General features: G+C 60.0%; 1 protein-coding gene across 1 annotated transcript; it reads right to left on the reverse strand.

The window, feature by feature from the left end:
• Nucleotides 1-5034: 5034 nt before the first annotated feature.
• Nucleotides 5035-18221, reverse strand: RBM38 (RNA binding motif protein 38). Its single transcript, XM_070419714.1, has 4 exons — nt 17819-18221; nt 16971-17094; nt 16444-16498; nt 5035-6652 (listed from the first exon to the last, which is right to left on the reverse strand). The coding sequence occupies exons 1-4, from the start codon at nt 18053-18055 to the stop codon at nt 6349-6351; spliced, it is 720 nt and encodes a 239-aa protein (XP_070275815.1). The 5' UTR covers nt 18056-18221; the 3' UTR covers nt 5035-6348.
• Between the last annotated feature and the right edge of the window lie 884 nt (nt 18222-19105).

Raw genomic sequence — 19105 nt, forward strand, 5'->3', positions numbered from 1 at the left:
AGAAAACTCCTGCCCAGCCCAGCCCCTTGGACTGTCCCCTGCCCAGGGCCATGTTTCCAAATTTGTGCACCAACCACCAGGGGAGCACGCTTTGCTGGGACACTGAGTAAATAAACCAATACTTACCCCAGAGCCCCACAGGGCGGCCACTCGGCTCAGAGACAGATATGGTCAAAATTGAATTCCTCGGCCCTTGGAGGAGGGCCAGGCTGCCCAGGAGGAGCCGGGCGGGAGGCATCCCATCCCACACTCCCACGGGTGACTCTAATGACCCCAGAGGGCTCGGGTGGGGAGGGAGGTCACCCAGCCGCCTGTCCCCCTCATCAGTCCAGGTGGCCTCCGTCCCCTGGGCCTGGAGTCCGGCGGGCCTTTCCCAGGTCAGCGCTTCGCCAGCTCCCAAGCCTGTGCCCAGGGCACCACCTCTTCCTCCACCTGCATTCTCGCATGAAGACGCAGCCCTCGCTGCCTCAGATGACTTCTCAGCCTGGAAGATCTTTTCATTAGAACTCTTTGGAATTCATATGCTCAGCAAGTATTAAAGTGCCCCTGCTCTGTGCCCGGCACTGGGCACCATGGCTGGGTACCATCAAGGATAACGATGGGTATGACATGCTTCTGCCCCTCCCAGCTCACAGTCCAGGATGGGAGACAGGAAAACGCATCGAGAAGTACAAAACCTAATAGGTGCTTTGAAGGAGGCAGACAAGCAGGGTGCAGAGTGAGGGGAGGCGGCCTGGAGGCAGCAGATGGGCACACGGCCTGCATGTCTGCAGGAAGGCACTGCAAGCAGAGGGCACTAGCCTGGGTCTCAGACAAGCATGGCTCTTCAGAGAGGCAGCAGAGAGGTGGCAGGGCCAGCTCACCCCAGCCATGGAGGCCGTGGCAAGGATCTGGCATTTAATTCTAGGGCAATGGGGAGCCACAGAGGCTACTATGCCCGGAGCAGCACATTCTGAGTTCCCTTTTTAGAGGATGGAGTGAGTTACCCTAGTCAAGAGTCTGGAGGCAGCAAGAACAGCCTCTGGACCCCACCCGGCTCAGGTCCATCAGAGACACCAGGAGACCGTATACAAGGCCCCGATGAAGAAAACACCCACCCTGCTCGCATTTGGCTGTGTCCACACAACTGCAACATGGAACATGCACCAAACATCATTTCCCAGTTTTTATTGCTCAGCTGTAAACCACAGAGAGCTGTGCTGAGAGAAGCTGAACTCCTGTAGCCCACCACTGCTCCTGCCTGCTCTATTTCCTTCCTGCCGCGCCTTATACGCATATGGAGATGATTTAACACAGTCCCTTTATTTTGAAAATTTCCCCCCAGCAGTGTTAATTTTATAATTTAGGGGGGAAAAAAACAGCTTTATATTTAATTTCTCTAAAAATGCCCCACCAGGGGCCAGGGAACAGGGGAGCCAGCAGGAGGCCCCAGTAGCTCCGAGTTGTCTTGATGCATCCAGTTCAGCTGTCTGAGGGGCAGGCTGTGGGGGTTCCCCCCCTGATCTCCAGGCTGCTGTGCACCCCAGTGTGTACACAGGTTTGGGGTAGAGCAGGCGAGAGCGGGGCTGATAAGCAGAGCCGGGCACTTATCAGGCCCCGCAGGAGGCCCGGGAGGTATCGGGAAGGCCAGGTGCCCGCCCCGTGCCATGCCCCGTGCAGACACCCAGCCCAGAGCACGCCGAGCAGCTGCCTGGCTATTTTCACTGCATCTGGATGGTCCCCAACCCCAGGGGGTTCCCGGTTGGGTGTTTATGTCTCTGGGGGACAAACACAAGTGTGACTCAGCAGCTGAGGCGAGCTGGCTTTGGGGTGAGGGCGGTGGTGGAGCACTGGTGGGGGTGGAGCCCTGAGCCGAGGCCCCGGGGAAGGGCAGCAGGCGGCCTCCAGATTCGGGATTCTCGGGTCCACATTCTGACTCCAGCTCTCTGGACTTGGGAAGGGGCTGAGCCTCCAGGCCTCCGTTTTTCCATCCGTGAACTGGACTCAATCAACCTCCCACCAGCTGCTGGGAGCATTCAGGGGAAGAATAGACATAAAGCCACAGAAAGCACTCCATAAATGTCAGTTTCATGAGCTGACATTTAGCTCCAGGGGTGAGACTAAAGCAAGTGGGGTGGTGATTGTCTTGTTTGGCTGGAAACACGGGGTCCTTCACCCGCAGGTGGACCCGGGTGGTTTCACAGGAATGAGGGTGGCTTTCTCACCTCCACCCTCAGTTACTTGCCCAGCTTTCCCTCTGGGCCCTGCTAGCCACCTCTCCTCGGGGGCTCAGGAATGGTGGCTCCATTCCTTGGGGTCGCCATTCCTCCAGTTGTGAATGGGGACACAGTGTTCACCTCATGGATAGCGGAAGCCACCCTGAAAATGCTGGGCACAGTGCCCACCTGGGCCAGTGCCAAGCTAGAGCCCCGTGGTCATTGTCAAAGTCTGTGACGACTGCTGCAGCGACTGGTGGCTGCCTCCGGTGCTCACTGGCAAGGGCGACGTTGGAAGCTCTCTCCTGGCTTCACCACCATCCAGCGCCCTCAATCCCAGGCCCCAGGAGGATGTTTTTTTGAGGCCTCAAGGCATGTCCCAGAGGCTGCCACCGGCCGATAGCGACAGGAAATGGGCTGGCCGAGAGTGGCCCTCCAGATAACCCTGGCAGCACCCGCAAACCCCTCCCTGCCCCCAAACCCTTATCAGTTGCAGCAAATTTCTCTTCTGAGCCGGGAGCCCCATGAGGACCTCCCTGACCCTTGCCAGTGTTTGCAAACAGACCCAGGCGGCAGGAGAGGACAGGCGGGGAGGGGTGGGCAAGGGTCCCAGTAAAGAAGAGGGAACCCTGCCTGGCAGGACCTCACCTGACTTGACCCCGAGAACCCCGACCCTTCCTAGGCAGGGGCTGGGGGCCTGGACCACTGAAGTGGGGGTTTGCAAATCCCAAAGTCAAAGTGACTGGAAAAGGCCCCGGGAGGCCCCTGGGGGTCCCCAGACATGGTACAGGGAAGGTCCCAGGTCCACCACGAACCCCTCCCCACATCAGGGTGACCCCATCTCACTTCAGTGCCAAGGGCTGACCACGTGGAGTTGTCGTAGCGTTGTCGGTGGGGTCAGACTCAGTTGCCCAGCTCTGCCTGGCTGCTCCACTCTCCGGGAGTCCCTCTGCCCCGTTCCAGGTGGACACCGCAGTGACTCTGGTCTCAGTCCCCTCGCCGTTCCAGGCCCCAGCCTCTCCAGGGTCAGCTCTGCACAGCACACTCCAACCTGAATGGATGGTCCCAAAACTCCCACTTGTGTCCTCCGCTAGAAATCTCTGATGCCCACTGGCCATCGGCTGAACCAAGTTCAGAATGTTTGCAGGCCTCAGCTTCCCTGCTGGGCCTGGCACGGCACTGGATTTGGGGGAACAAGGCAGAAACCCCCACCCTTCTGGAGTCAGTGTTTCAATGAGGTGAGGGGCACAGGGACAGATGAGGACACAAATGAAAGGGAGGCTCAGTTCTGTTGCCTGAACCGAGACCTGGTCAGAGGAGGCTTCTGGAACAAAGAAACTTTTGGGCTGCGAGCTGAAGGAGTTCAGCTGGTGAAAGCTTGAGGATTCAACAGCAAGTGCAAAGGCCCTGGGGTCAGTTGTGCCAGGTGTGGGCAGAAGGCAACAAGGCCAGGGCCTCATAGGCCACAGTGACCACTTTGGCTTTTCCTTTGAGGACAATGGGGAGCCCCAGAGGGCTCTGAGCTGGGGGAGATGTAGATGTGAGGGTGAGAGGGAATTCAGAGCAACTCGAATCTCTGGCTTGGCCACTGTGTGAAAGGTGAGTGAGACGGCGACAGATGGCATGTTATGGGGCCCAGCCCTATTCTGCAGGGTCAGAGAACAAGCCTGGTGCCTGGACAGTGACTGCCCCCAAGTAGGTCATACCCAGGACCTCTGAGCCTCTGCTCAGACTGACCTCCTAACCAGGAGCACCCATTCCATTCCCGGAGATCACTGGGAACCCTCACCCTGCAGTCCAGCTGCCATCCCCTCCCCGTCCCCAGGGTCAGGGGACTTCCCACTGATAGAATCAGTCACACTGCACTGAGCTTGCCAGTGGCATCTGTGTACTGCTATCCCTCCCCAGACTGCGTTCACAGCAGACTGTCCTCTGGGTCTCGGCTGTCTCCCCAGCTCCAGCAACCACCTCCTGAAGTTCATTTACCTCTTCTCCTCACTGCTCCTTCTCCAGCTACCTTGGCCTCCTTGGCCTGTTCACCCTACCCCAGGACCTTTGCACTTGCTGTGCCCTCTGCCTAGAATCCAGTCATTCTCCATCACCTGTGATATTTCCTTCACAGTGTGAGCGGTATTTGAAATTACTCCATTTGCATGTCTGTTGTGTCTATCCCACTAGACTGTTTAAGACTATCCCCAATGCTCTGCATGTGACCCAGCACACATTTCTTAGAATGAATGAATGAGCAATTTAAAAAAGTGACTGAGTTAATATCCTCTCCAGCCTTAACACCTCCTCTGTGAGGCCTCTGCGATTTCCCCAGCACTGAGTGGGGCTCCAGCTAAGTTCTGGGAGATGCTGGGTCTATCCCCAGGTTGGGGCTCCTCAGCCCTAGACCAAGACCTGCCTTCCTAACTCTGACCTTGTGCCCCACCTGCTTCCTCTCAGCAGCCCTTACTCAGCGCCTTCCTTAGGTCTCTTGGGGAGCTGTCTCCCTATTCCATGGGGTTCTGCTGGAGCCATCAACCACAACACTGAGCCATGGCCCTCAGGGCCCTGCTCTGAGCACGCGCCTTCACTGAGCCAGTGTGCTCTCCTGGGATTTTAGGTGACTGCTGAGCAGGGAAGCGCCTGGGGGAGGGGTGTCGGTTCCTTCCTGCCTCAGCGGGTGGTAATGGGGGGCCGTGTCTGTCCCAGCACTCTGGATGCCTGCAGGCCGGCTCAGGAGACACTCCATGAACAGGTCAAAGTCCCGCCAGGAGGGTCCCGGGTGTGACTGGCACCACATGGCCCTGCAGGGAATCGAAGGCGCCCACGTCGAGAATTATTACAGACCAGCTTCTCTTTAAAGAAAACAAGTTTTATTTTTATAATCAGAACATTCTAATAAAAATATTATTATAACATTAGCTACCGGTATTTCCTGGGACTTGACTGCGGACCAAGCGCACCGCAAAGCGCTCGCCTGCGCCAGTCAGCCCTGAGGCCTCCCACTTCCCTGAGGTAGGTCTGAAGGAATACCCCCAGCGCCCCCGAACCTTCTGTCCACTCTCCCCAAACCCCTCGGCCAGGCTGCCCCTCACCTCCCCCTCCCGCCGCCTCAGGAGCCGTCACTGCGGGTTGGGCCTCTCGCCTCCCTCTGCACTGAGCCCAAGGCAGGCAAGACGTGTCAGGCTGGTCTCAGCCAGGCTGGGGTGCAACAGGGGACCAAGGAGAGAGGGTGGGGGCGCTCTCAGCCAGCATCACCTAGGGCCCCCTCCCTCTGTCCCTGCAGGGGCAGCAGGGGTGGAGACAGGCTTCTGAGACAACTTACTGTCGCTGAGAGAGACCTGAAGACGCCCGCCCTCCGAGGGGCTCCTGGTGCTCCAGCGACAGACACTTTTTCAAACAGAAATGCTGTCCGTCTCCTTGGGCGGAGCCACGGACATAAGTGAGTCTCAAAGTCAAAAACAGGTTCTGCTTTCCTTGGGGCAGGAGCCTCCACTGAAAAAATAAACTGAAGTTCTGAAACATCTTAGTAGCAAAACAAGGACGGTAAGGAAAAAGGCTGCAGTGCTCGGCGGGCTGGGGGAGCGGCCAGCTGGTGGCCCTGCTGCACTGAGCCCCGGGGCCTGCGGAAGAGCCCGCGCCGTCACCAGAAACGAGATTTCCACGGGGCGGCTTCCCCACACACGGTCTCCCGCGTTCACAGCTTGTTCGGATGGAGCAACAATAAACAGTCAATTCACGTCGCTCCTTCAGGTTTCCCTGGAGTAAGGCATCTCTGAGCAGGACAGTTTCCGCAGAGCCCGAAGGGTGCCCGGGCTCTGTGGAGGGTGAGGAGGCCTCACGATGTTGAGGAGATGCCGGGAGACCTCAGCCCAGAGCTCGGGCGGGAGGGAGGGGAGGAGGGAGGAGGTGAAGGGAGAAGGCAGGTGTGTGCTCGGGGAGGTCCGGTTGCATCTTCTAGAGCTCCCGCTCACTCTCTCTCTCTCAAAGTCCTCCCTCGAGATGTGTGGGGTCCTGGATTTAAAGGGATTTGGTCTCCAGGCCATCCAGGGTGCAGGTGGGGGTCCTGCGGGGTCCCCGAGGCACAGGTGCTGGTGTGCACCCCGAGCTCGGCCGGCCACTTGCCTGGTGGGTGTGGGTGACAGGCCTCGAGGGGGCAGTGGCCTCACTGCATCCTGTCGGGCTGCAGCTGCGGAGGCTGGTACTGCACAAAGGTGGTGCCCGTGGGGGCCGAGGCCGAAAGGCCAGGGGGCACGGCAGCCGGGTAGCTATAGCCCACGAAGCTGGTGACGGAGGCAGGTGAGGCGGCGTACGGGTACTGGTCGTAGGTGGCTGGTGGGTACTGGGTATACGCTGGGCTGGCCGGCGTGTACTCAAGGAACGGCGAGGACAGAGATGGGACGGGGGCAGCCGGGATCACCACGCTGGGCTGGACGATGGCTTGAGGGTAGATGTAGTGGGGGGTCAGCCTGTGGGGCCAAACAGAGGGGTTGAGGTGGGACCCGGAGAGCCGGGTGCCGCTGTGTCCTTGTCCTCAGTCTGTTTTTCTGTGGCTGGAACACGTCAACTGTGCAGGCCTGTGCCCTGGCTGTGCCTGCCACCCTCCCCTCCTCCTAGTCCTTTCCCAGGCACCCCTCCCAACCCTGCACCCCACAGGACCACCAACATGATTGGGGGACCATGTTGGAAAGTGATCTAGAATCCTAGGAGGGTGACAGCAGGCATCGAGGCCAGCTCGGGCCCTTCTGCGCATGGGTACCATGTGACTGCCCAGGCTGCCGGCCCATGAAGCCCGTCGTCTCCTTCTTCCCTGTTCACCTTCCCAGCATCTGCCCCCACAACGGACAGTGCGCCCATTTACGTCTCCCTTCCCACCAATGTCAGCTCCCCTGGGGTGCTCATTCCTTTCACGGACGGCGGGCCTGGCTCCCAGGAGCCCAGTGAGTGCAGGGTGGATGGATACATATACGCGGGCGGAAAAGCGTGCAGCAATGACGACGGTGAGGTTCGGGAAGGAGCAGCCAACAGCCTGGCGCTGCACTGCCCAGCACCCTGACCTGTGGTGACCGTGAGGTCCAGCCCTCAGGTCAGCCTTCGCATTGGTACCTCGTTTTACAACAGAAACACGGAGCTCAGTAGCTGGTCCACGGCCCCGTGACGACGGAGAGGAGGGGCCGAGACCCCCAGACCCTCTTAATCGCCATGCTGGTCCCACCAAGGCCTCGCCACTGCACACCCGGCCTTCCAGGGTAGGGATCAACTCAGTATGTCGCAGATGAGAAACTGAGGCTAGGAAAGGCAGTATCAGCATGTGCTCACTCTGCCAACCAGCCGCTGGGCTGCCCTCACAGCTCATTGGACACAGAGGGGCCGCATGGGGTAGACAATGCGGCTGTAGGCATCTCCTCCTCCGTCTCCTCCTCCTCCTCCTCCTCCTCCTCATACCAGCACAAATTACACAGGACGGGGCCACCAAGGGGGTGAGGCGGGACCCCAACTTCCTTGCACTGTGAAATGGGCTCGGGATCCCTGCCCTGCCCCTGCTCCAAAGAGAAGCTGCTTTGAAAGGAGAAGGGAAGTGTTCCCTTGGATGCTCTCGTGCACCTGGCAGGGGCAGAATCAGGGACAGCGGCCTGGAGAGCAACTGGGCAGCAAGCGGGCCACCCAGGGCGTGTGCTCCGTCCCCTGGGCAGGCTCCCTCCGCACCCAAGAGAAGCCCTCACTCCGCAATGAAGACAGACGCACTCAGTACAGCACAGCAGCACCCACAGAACTGACGAAAAAAACCAGAAAAGCCCAAGCATCGTGCCCAGCGGACAAGGCAGTCCAATGTCCCCCAGACCACACCACACATGGCAGGGAGACGAGCCCCTACTCAGCCCACGCCTCTCCCCTCCACGTCAGGACAGAGAGCCGAGCGGCAGAACAGAGCTGCTGTTTATGAAAAAGGGAGGGATTTACGCTAAATGGTAAAAGTGTTTATGCTAAAAACACAAACGTGTGTTTATACACATGCTAAGGACAGGTGAGGCTGAACCGCACGAAGCTACCATTTTCATGGGTGCACGAGCTGGCTGACAGCAGCTTTACACGGTATTATGTTTTGATGCGCTGGAAAGGGCTTCAGGATCACACGTGGGTTTGAACATCCTTAGAAGGCGAATGGATTCACGCGTGCCATCAGGAATAAAGCACACCAGTCATGACAGCCCGGAGGTAGAAACATCCCGTATCCGTGCACTGGAGTGGGAGGAGAGTAAGCAGGCTGTGGTGGCTCAGGCCACAGAATATTATTCGGCCACAAAAAGGAACGCAGTTCTGACGCTGCTACAATGTTGGATGAACCCTGAGGACGCTATGCTGAGTGAAACCAGCCAAACAAAAGGCCACACACTGTGCGATTCTATCAACAGGAAACACCTACAACAGGCGAATCCAGAGAGGGTGGGAGCCTGGGCTGCGGGAGGGTGCAGGGGAGGGGTGCAGGGGTTGCTCAGGGTCTCCTGGGGGTGAGGGGGATTCCGGATTACACACACGGCGGTGATGGCTGCCCACCTTTGTAAAGGGGCTTAACGCCTTCAAATGAGATTCGAGGTCAGGTGGACGTCACCACCTAGAGCACATAGGTAAGGGCACCCTGAGCAGGAGCAAAGCACCGGGGGTCAGTGCTGCTGGACGAGGCGTGGGCAGAGCGGAGAATGACAGCGCTGGGGGTCGCCGGACCAGGCAGCAAACACCTGAGGGATGAGAGTCTGGGGCACACCTGGCTCCATGCCCCAGGTGCGCCCAGATCCCTGGTTCTGGGCCACGATGCCAGCTTCCCCCCAATCCTTTCAGAAGCCTCTGCTGCCCACCCCATGGGAACGAGAACCTTGAACAGAGCCAGGCTGGGTTCGAATCCCACCTCGGCTCTCACCTGCCGAGGCTGTGCTCTGGGCCAGGATGTGGTGCTGAGCAGACCATACAACCCGTGGCCTCTTGTGGCCTGGCTTCCAGGAGGGGTAGAGTCACAAACACACACCAACCCGTGAGCCAGTCCTGAGACTCAGGGGAGGCTTCTTGGAGGGGCGACTGCCCAGAGCTGGAGCTCCATGGCCTCTCCCTCACCGAATCCCAGTGAGCAGCTGGAGGGGTGAGCTCGGCCCCAACATCTAGCGCCAAAGCCCTCAGGCACTCACCCCTCCAGACAGTTGAGGGGCTCTGCGGCCCACAGGCCTCCTGGGAAGGAGCAAACAGACACAGGATAGAGCATGCCATGGGGCAGTGCCCACCAGGCCGCCGTCCTGGCCATCATCAGCGTGGTGCCACCCACCACAGGAGTCCACACCCATCTTCCAGGACCTCGGAACACTCCTTAACTTGAGGTTATGGAAGCTTTGAGCCCAGAACTTCTCCAGGCACAGGCAGCGATGGCCCTACCCCAACACCCCACGTACCGGCTAAAAACGTGGATCCTCACAGCCTGAAGGTGGATGGGTGGGTCCAGGACCCTGCAACTGACAGCCCCCAAAGACTCTACCACGCACCGCACTCAGGAACCACTGCCTAGACCAGGGCCTCACACTGTGCACAGCAGAAGTACCTGGGGCTTTACAATGACAGGTTCATGGCCACACCTGTCTCAAGGTACGGCCGGCTCAGGCAGCTGTCACATCTACCAGGTTTCAACCCCCTCTCCCCCCACCGGTGTCAGGACCAGAGCTCTGGCCCAGCGACCGGAGCTGCCCTGCTGGCGGTACTCAGACACCATCAGGGTGAACAATGTTCAAGTTGGGGAGGAAAGGGAGCCCGTTTCCTGTCCCTTGGGGATACTGTCTGCATGTATTCACCTGCTTCCCTCAGGTGCTCTGCCCCACCACTCAGTATGTGAAACCCCAAGGTAACTTACAAAGCTTTTCACAGCCATGGAAAAGGTGCTGTTGTTATCCCATTTCCAAGAGAGAGAAACTGAGGCTCATAGAGAGGCCTGACTGACTGCAGTCCCACAGCCAGGGCACAGCACAGCAGAGTCTGCCCCCGTCTGTTCGCTGCCTGGTACCTATGCCCACACGCACTGGCTGCGGGCTGGGGCACATGGACCCAGACCCACTCCGGGGCCCACCCAGATGGGAGAGCGGCCTGGGCACCATGAGCACCTGGTCCAAGACATGGCCATTCCTGGTGGTTCTGTCCCGCTGCACGGAGGCCCAGGACACAACACAAGACGAGCCGAGGGGAGGGGCGAGGAGGCAGCAGAGCCCGCCAGGCAGGCCCCCTACCGGCCCCGCAGCTGTGCATGGGGACAGTCAGGGGCTCTTCCTGTCTGTGTAAAGGATCCTGAGGAAGATGGCCTAGAGCTCGCTGTGAGCACCAAGACCCTCCCCTGGGACAGCGGTTCTCAGCACAGTGCCTGCCCCCCGGGAACAAGCCACATCTGGGACATTCTGGCTGCACGTTGGTGCGCTGCTGGCATCCAGTGGGTGGAAGCGAGGGGTGTTGCCAACATCTGCACTTCTCAGGCCAGCCCGCCCGAGAATTCCCTAGCACCACAGCGAGGCGAGACCCTGCAGGAGACCAAGTGACGGGCAAATACAAGGACTTCTCACCTCCACGACCACAGGCCAGACAACCACAGTCTCCCAACACTCAAAGCAAAACTCGCAGTGAAAAGCACTCGGCCACAGTCCGGAGGACCCATTTCTGAATGCAAAGCTACCTCCAAAAGTAAAAATAAAAAAGGCAAATGGGCTGGTTTCACTTTTTTCTGCTCTCTGGAGACGCGACCTCAGGCCCCGCCAGGCCTCGGGGCACCCCAGGCTCTCTGGGGCCATCAGACAATAGGCAGGTGTGAGGGGGGGGGGGGGGGCGAGATGCCCTTCCTGGGACCACACCAGGCCCTAGCACAGCATCTCCACCAGAACCTGTTCTTCACCCAAAAGGGCACCCACACCAGCCTCCCCTCACCGCCAAGACCAACCCGACCTTCCGCCCATCTGCTCTGGAATCTTCTCGGATTCCTCTTCCTCTGACACATCCCTTAAAATGTATTCAGAATCCTAACCTTCTCATCCCAGCGCTGTTCGCAGCTGCCGCCATGGCCGCGAGCCTGATGTTACTTGGACCCCCTCCACTCTAGCCTGGCAGCCCAGCCCACCCAGCCGCCAGAGGGGCACTGTACAGACCAAGTGACCCGGCCCTCATCGCTCAGGGCCACCCAGGCACTCAGAGTAAATCCCAAAAGCTCCCCTGGGCCCCATGGCCACCCTGCTGGGCCCTGCACACCCATCTCCCACTTCCTCCCCTGCCTGGGGCTCCTTTCTCCCCACAGCGCCTGTTGCCAGCAGAGACACGATTATTCCCTTTTCCATTTGTCCCCATCCCCAGGACCACTCTGCGGCAGAATGCTCTGTAACCACAGCAGGGAACCAACCATCTCACGCGTATGGCGTCCCCAGCCTGGCATAGAGCCAGCGGGTACCTGCTGAATGAACTGGCTGACTGAGCGCACGGCTTCCTTCCTGCACCACATGGGAGGGGTCGGGAGAATGACGGGACGCCCCAGCCCGCTGCAGAGCACCTGTCGTGTCTACCTGGCAGATGGGGAAACTGAGGCTCAACAGGAAAGTCACGAGGACAAGGAAGTCAAGAGGGGCCTCCAGACTCGTCACCCAGCTGTGGCATGAAGGGGCTGGCCCACCCAGGCCCACTCCCCCTCTGCGGGCATGCAGAGCCTGCATCAGCCTGTCTGTGGCCTGGCCTCCCCCTGGGTTGAGGCTTGTGGGCGAGGCTCTCCAGCCAGAGAAGGGGCTCTCCTGCCGGGCCAGTGGGGCGGGCGAGGGGGTCCTCCTCCCAGAGGAACCCCAGAACCACCGGAGGCTGGTGGAGGCTGGTTTCTGTTACGGCAGACGGACAAACAGCAGGTGTGCACGGGCCACCCGCCGCCCCCGTTCACTCCAGTGAGTGACAAACAGGAAGTGCCAGTCACCCAGACACCCAGAAAGTAAAAACAAGCCACGTGATGCCCCACAGTGGGGAGAGGGCACGGACCTCCTCCCAGCGCCCTCAGCTCCTGGCTCTGACCTCACTTCCTTCTGTGCCCTCAAGGCACTGACTCCCCAATGCACGGCCCCTCGCCTCCCCCAGCTTTATTTACTTCGTATTATGAAATAGTGAAAGACTCCCAAGAAGTTGCAAAAATAGTACAGAGAGGTCCCCCGATGTGAGGTCTTATAAGCCAGCGCGTCACCTAAGCCAGGAACCAACACACACAGGACTATTAACCGGGCTCCAGGCCTGGTGGGGTCTCACCAGTTTTTGACGTGTCCTGGTGTGTAAGTCCCACACTCTGTCACACAGCCCATGCAGGGCTGTGCCACGCCCACGAGGAACGCCCTGTGCAGCTGCACCCCCAGGAGCTCTCGGGCCCTCGCGTGCCCTGCTGGCTCTGTGAGTCTGGCTACCCCATTGGAGTGAGCCCCTGTGACGGGGATCGGGTCTGTCTTATTCTAAGTGTCCGGGCACAGGGCCTGGCATACAGCAGGCGTTCAACAAGCACTCAATGAATGAACGATTCTGGGAACAGCCCTGTATGTGCGGCCCAGGCCCGGGTGCTCCACAGCTTCCGTCACCCCCGGCCCCTCTCCTGTCCTGGTGGTGGGGCGCTCCATGCAGACCCTGCACATGCACATTCGAGGCTGCAGGTCTCCACGTGGGCAGCGGGGACCTCCACACAGATGCAGGGCCCCTGACACTACAGGTCAGTAGGTCTGTGCAATGCCTGGGAGAAGGTCCCATGGGGTTGTCAGTCCGAGGGAGTCTGGGTTTGTCCAAGGCTGGCCAGAGGGAGGGGGTGGGCCTCATGGAAGGAACCAGGGTGTCGGGGCCCCTAACTTAGGGCCCCCACACCCACACTGTGAGAGCTTAGGCAAGTTTCTCCTCTGGTGCCTGCACTGGAGGCTGGAGTGACACCCTGTCAAGGGCTGCCATGCGACTCGCACTGACAAATCCCAGGCCTTCCCATGGGCCAGGCCCCCATTGACCACTCAGCACACAGGCGCTCACTGAGCCGGGAGGCATTCCCACCCTCCAAACGGGGAGAAGAACCCAGAGAGAAGGGGCTGGCCTGGCCTCGAACCCAGGCAGACCCCAGGGTCCTCACTCCAACACCCAGCACACCTGATACCCAGCTGCCCCAAGACTCCCTCTTGTCATCTGGGCCCCCAGGGCCTGGCCCCACGCCTGGCACAGAGCAGGGCTCACGGAAAACGGGTGGGGTCCACAGCATGGCCTTCTTAAGAATGGGGCGGGCAGGCTGTGCCCAGGGAAGCAGCTGGCCCTTCAAAAATAACCCGAGGGGGGTCCAAGTGCAGGCAGGCCCAGGACCAGCCTCAGATCCTGGCAGGCCTTAGGCCCAAGCGTGAACAAACACCATTCGACACCAGGAGGCCCCTTCCAGGCCAGACCCAAGGCCCTCCAAACTGCTCTGACCCTCACTCCTGCCTGCAGCCTGCTGACTGTCCCACCAGCCAGCAAAGGGACGCTCTCCTGCCTTGACCAAGCCACTGGTCACCTGGCCTCAGCCCCGTATGTGGTACATGAAGGAAATGCAGTCGGCGAGTCAGGTCCTGAAAGATCCCAACAACCTACTTCTTTGGTGACTCTTTCCACACTGACATTTATGGCCCCGCCAGGGGAGGAATTCCAGAAGCCTTGCCCAAAATCGGGGCCGAGGGATCCTTTGAGTGTCCGGGCCTATGGGGACCAGGAAGTCCAGCCAGGCAGGGGAGGGGTTAACCGGTTTACAAACTGAGCTGCCCGAGCTCCGGCTCCCACAGTGCCCTCAGCCAACAACAGGCCTGGCCTCGCTGCCAGCCCGGAGCTGACAAAACTGACCGCTGAGTCAGGCCCGGCCACACTCCCAAGCCCGATTGTTTGCAAAGACAAAAGGGACGCTGACAGCCCAACTCTCCGGCCAGGCAGGCGGGCACTGGGAGAGGCAGCTGACCCCGGCAGCCCAGCCGGCCGCCTCTCCTGGGCAACGCACCCAAGGGCCTCACCCAGGCCTGGACCTCAGCAAGGCCTGGTCGGGGGGAGGCGGCGAGATTCTGAGAGACTTCAGTGCACCGGCTGATGGACAGTCCTTCTAATCCCTTGTCCCTGTTTGGGTGTCCACCCCCTGGCAACCAACAAATAGCTGGAGGCCTCTTTCCCGTCGTCACAGGTATTAAATGGCCAGCCAGCAGGTTCAGTTACAAAACATCGTCACCTGAGGTGGGGAACGCATGGCGGCAAGATCTGTGACCGACCCCAACTACCTTCACAGGGGTGACGCTCTGGGGACCCCAAGGGGCAAGGTCAGGCATCCCTCTTATCCCCCACCCCACCCGAGAACAGGGGTTGAGAGTGGATTCTAGAGCTGGCCTGGGTTCAAATCCTGCCACTCCAGCCACCCTAGACCGGTTGTTAACCTTTTCCTCAACCTTTCTTTGCCCCAGTTTCCCCATCTGTGAAGACAGGATGTATCAATCCCCATTTCAGAGGGCGGGCGTGAGGACAGGAGAGACGTGGCAGGAGCAGGGGCACCCAGCCCCACGTGCCGGCACCGTATCAGAGGAAGCTGGAGGCTCAGGAAGAGGACCTCACTTGCCAAGATGGACCCAGTCGGTAAGTGACAGAATCAGGATTTGAACGTGGTTCTGCAGGATCCAGAGACCAGGCACCGACAGTTACTAGAGTCCCAGAGACAGCTGCGATGGATCAGACTTGGGTGGGGAAGGCATTGTTGCATTTTAAGCAGGAAAGAGCTGCATGTGCCTGAGGCTCACGCCCTGATCTTTGTGCAGCTGGCCCTGCCCGGGGCACCTGGTGTGGATCCCGGGAACACAGCCAGGGCTATGAAAATGAGGAACGCCCTCCTCGTGTGGCCTAAACCCCAGAGAGGAAGAACCTGGGGTGATGGCAGGAAGACTGAGGTGTCTCCAAAACCCTTCCAAGACAGCTGCAGACCTTTACGAAGCAGAACCCTGGCGAGAAGGAAACCCAGAACCACCTGCTCTCGGCCACCCTCCAGGCTCCCCCCCAGGAGGGCAGACTGGAGCTGAGCTCACACACTGTGCAATTCACACTGAAACCACGTGCAGGCACCCCTGAGTCCGGGCATGGAGCAGTTCCTCCGCCATCTGGCTGACCTGCGCAGTCCACTGGAGCCTGGCTTTATCCCTGCTCAGGTCCTTGGTCCACAAGGCCTGCCCCAGTGCGCCTGGATGCTCCTCACACTGTGCTTCTCTCCAGGGCAGGGGCACACACGAATGCGCACAACTGGTCTCTAATAGCCTAAGAAGTGCTAATGTTCTAAAAGGAGCTGCTTGTTTTGCAACTGTCCTCCCGCCTCCCACAAAGAAACAACCTCCAACCCCAACAACAAGCTCCCTGCACGGGGCGCACAGCCGACATCAATCACGGGGCTGGAAAGTCAGACGGTATAGCAAGCTCCTTTGTGCCCCTGAAGTGTGCATGTCCTTCCCCAAGCAGCTGCCAGGCCTTATATGTTCTAAGAAAAAAAGCAAAGGGGGGGGGGGGGGCTTTTTTGGACAGAGGAGGGTGGGACACGCTGCTCCAAAGCATGTCAGACAAAAGGCCCACCGGCCAGCCCGCTGGGGCAGGGACATCTGGCCTGATCCTGGCTCACCTGCTCCAGCTTCACAAACACCGGGCCCCGGCTGGCAGTGACCTGCTGCCACCATCTGCTGGGCACTGGAGGTCAGAGGGGCTCCCCGAGAAGAGCCCAGCTCGCCAGTTCCTAAGAACGTTAGCAACACTTCCAGAGACTCACCCCCCAAGCCACACCATCCTCACGCCGGCACTCACAGCAATCAGAGGTGCTGCTCCTGTCCCCACTGCGCGGTGAGGAAACAGGCAGAGGCGCCCGTGACAGCTGCTGGAGGCCACCCAGCTCGTAAGGGAGAAGCCGGGATTTGAACCCAGGCTGCAGGCTCGAGCCCATACTCCCCACTCTCTGAGGTGTGGCCTCTGCCAGGGGTGGAGAACTGAAACCTGTCTTCTCTCAGTTCTCCCAGCTTGTACCCACCCTCTCCCACCCCAAAAACACAATCACGTTTCTGAAAAGTTGGAGAAGACTGATGGTTCTCTAGACACAGAAAGGGGGCTGCTAAATGGCACAACCAAGGCAGTGTGGGTTGGCAGTCCTAGGATGAAATGGGCACCCACACTGGGAGGCCCAGGAAACCCCCCACCCCCGTCTCCAGCCAGCCACTCCACTCACCCATAGGTCCGCTGGATCAAGGTGGGGTGCAGCTGCTGTACACCGATGGCAAAACCTACAACGAGACCAGTTAGGGGCTAGGCCTCACCGGGGATGCAGAACAACCCAGCCATACAAGTCCAACCAAAAAGGATAATCCACTTCCTTGCCCCTCCCAGGCTACCCCCACGAGAACCCCAAAGCTCCCAGCCAAACAGGTCAAGGGACCGGGGGGGTAGCAGCCTCTAGCCTTTGGTCCTTCTGACCTCAGGTCCCAGAGACCAACTTCCTGTCTCCTGAGAGGACAGCTGACAACTGGGTGACGCACCCCTCTCACCCTGTCCTACGGCACATGCAGCTAGACCAGCAGGATGCAGGGGTCCAGCTCCCAAGCTAGGGGATGACTGTGCTGTGATGGCTCCGCAAGCACATGACAGCCGACTGCCACTCCTGGGGCGGGCAGGGCAGGGCAGGGGGGTGTCACTAGGCAGATACCAATGCTGAATATAGCAGCTGACAAAAGCCTGGGAAGGGAAACAGCCTCTCACCAGAATGGAGGCTCCTCGGCTTGGCGCCCAGATAGGCCAGGTTCACGTTGGCCTTGCGGCCGTCGATGTTGGGGTTAGGGTCTTTGCAAGCCCTCTCCGCTGCCGCCCGGTCGGCCATAGTCACCTGGAGGAGCCAGAGGCGTCAGAGGCTTCCCTTGTAGGATGCAGGGCAGCGGGCTCCACCCCCCACCCCCGTGACCCCACACCTGGAGCCCTCCCACAAAGCTGCCCCCTGGATTCCAGCTCCTCCCTCCAAGTTCAAGTGCGAGGGGAAGCTTTGCCTTCAAGGACAGAAACAATCCCGAGGAGGCAGCGCACCCTCTTCCCCAGAGAGAGGCAGGGTTCTATCCATTTCCTCATGGCAGGGGTCTGGGGACACTGGAGTTAGGAGGACGAGGCTGTTTGCAGACCGCTGTTCACTTAAATTGATGCTCACTGGAGGCGGCCCAGGGGACGGTTGGAAACCATGGGGGGAGGGGCGCCAAAGGGTTCAAAGCGCCCGGGGGGAAGGCTCTGCTTCTCCCTGGCTAGCTGCTCCTGAAAGTCCCGAGAACAGTCGTCTGACCCCCAAACCTCGCCACAAACTCCGAAGTTCTAACTGAACACAGCGGGTCCCCTTTTAAGCCGGGCGTGGGGTGGGGGCAGGTAGACCCAGCCGCGGGGAGTGGGGGCGGAACCGGCTGGAGCGTGAACCGCCGCCCCCGGAGTCCGAGAGGGGGCAGCAGGTGCCGGCGCCGGCTGAAGGCGCCCAGAGCGGCCTCGGGGCGGCTGGGCGTGCGCCCGCCGGCGGACTCAGCGCCCCGGGCCAAGCTAAGTGCAGGTTGGGGTGCGCGCCCGGGGCCACTTACGAAGCCGTAGCCGCGGGACTTGCCCGTCTGGCGGTCGGTGATGACCACGGCCTCCTCGATGTCCCCGAAGCCCTCGAAGTACTTCCTGAGCGAGGCGTCGGTGGTATGGTAGGGCAGGCCGCCCACGAAGATCTTGGTGAACGTGGTGTCTTTCTGCGAGCCGTGCATGGCGCCGGGGGCGGCCGGGGGCCGCGGGAAGCCCGCGCTCGGGGCGCACGGCGCGGGCTGCAGCAGCATGGGGGGCGCCCTGCGGCCTACGGACCCCGGCCGCGCGGGGGTGCGCTCATGGGCGACGGCGCGGGGAGAGCTGGGCAGCAGGGGCGCCTCCGGGCCGGTCCGCTCGAGGGCCGCTCCCGCCGTGCACGCCGCGCTAAGCTGCGCCGCGCTCCAGCCGGCGCTGCGGGCACTCTGCGCCCCGGCGCCTGCCCCCGGGCTTTGTAGCCGGCTCCGCCCCCAGGCAGCCTCGGGCCCGCCCCTGTCCGGCCCCTGGCGCGCGGGGTCCGCCGGGAAGCGTAGTCCCGGCCCCGCCCCGCCGCGCCCGGAGCGCAGGGGGAAGCATTGGGGTGGGGTCTGACGCCGCGGGAGCCCGCGCATCCGGACGTTTCCGGAGGTCCTACTACGTGCCCGCGTAGTTCCAGGCCTCTGCCCTCGTGGAACGCAGAATCTAATGAATTAGATATGGGCAATTATTAGACCATGGTTACTGAGTCAATATTTATCCCATTGCTACTAGAGTACAGCGACATATGCTAAAGGTGAAATAATTTTTTAAAAAATCTACAGATATAATTCATTCGACGAATATTAATCAGGACATGGAGGCTGCAGGGATGCACAAAACACACTCTAGCCCCACGGAGCATCTATGAATAAGACAGCCCAACAAGTAAAAATATACAATATGTAATCTGGAAAGAAATAAATCAGGTTGCTGCTGCAGGAGGGGCCGAGTGGTCCCGGAGGCCCCGCTCCAGAGAAGTTGATGGGGCAGGGGAGGTAGTTGTGGGCTCTTCAGGAGTCTGTCCCCAACCTCGGCTGCTGTCAGAGATTCCTCCTTGTGTGTGGGTCACCCTTGGAGGAGGACAAGCAGAGGCTGTCCACCTTGCCTTTGTTCCTGTCTCCAACCACAGAAACGGGCCCATTTTCAGCCCTCTCAATGTCATACCTGGCAGGTTGGCTACAGAATTTGCAGAGTTCAAAGCTATTAGGAAATTCACATCTGATAGGAGAGCACTTAACCAAGTGTGGGGCCTTTCTGAGCATCCAGCCGTGGGACTGTGCAGGTCA

Source organism: Myotis yumanensis, unplaced genomic scaffold (assembly GCF_028538775.1).
Source record: "Myotis yumanensis isolate MYYU_CA2020_CCGP unplaced genomic scaffold, mMyoYum1.0.hap1 SCAF_7, whole genome shotgun sequence".
In the NCBI taxonomy this organism is placed as follows: Eukaryota; Metazoa; Chordata; class Mammalia; order Chiroptera; family Vespertilionidae; genus Myotis; species Myotis yumanensis.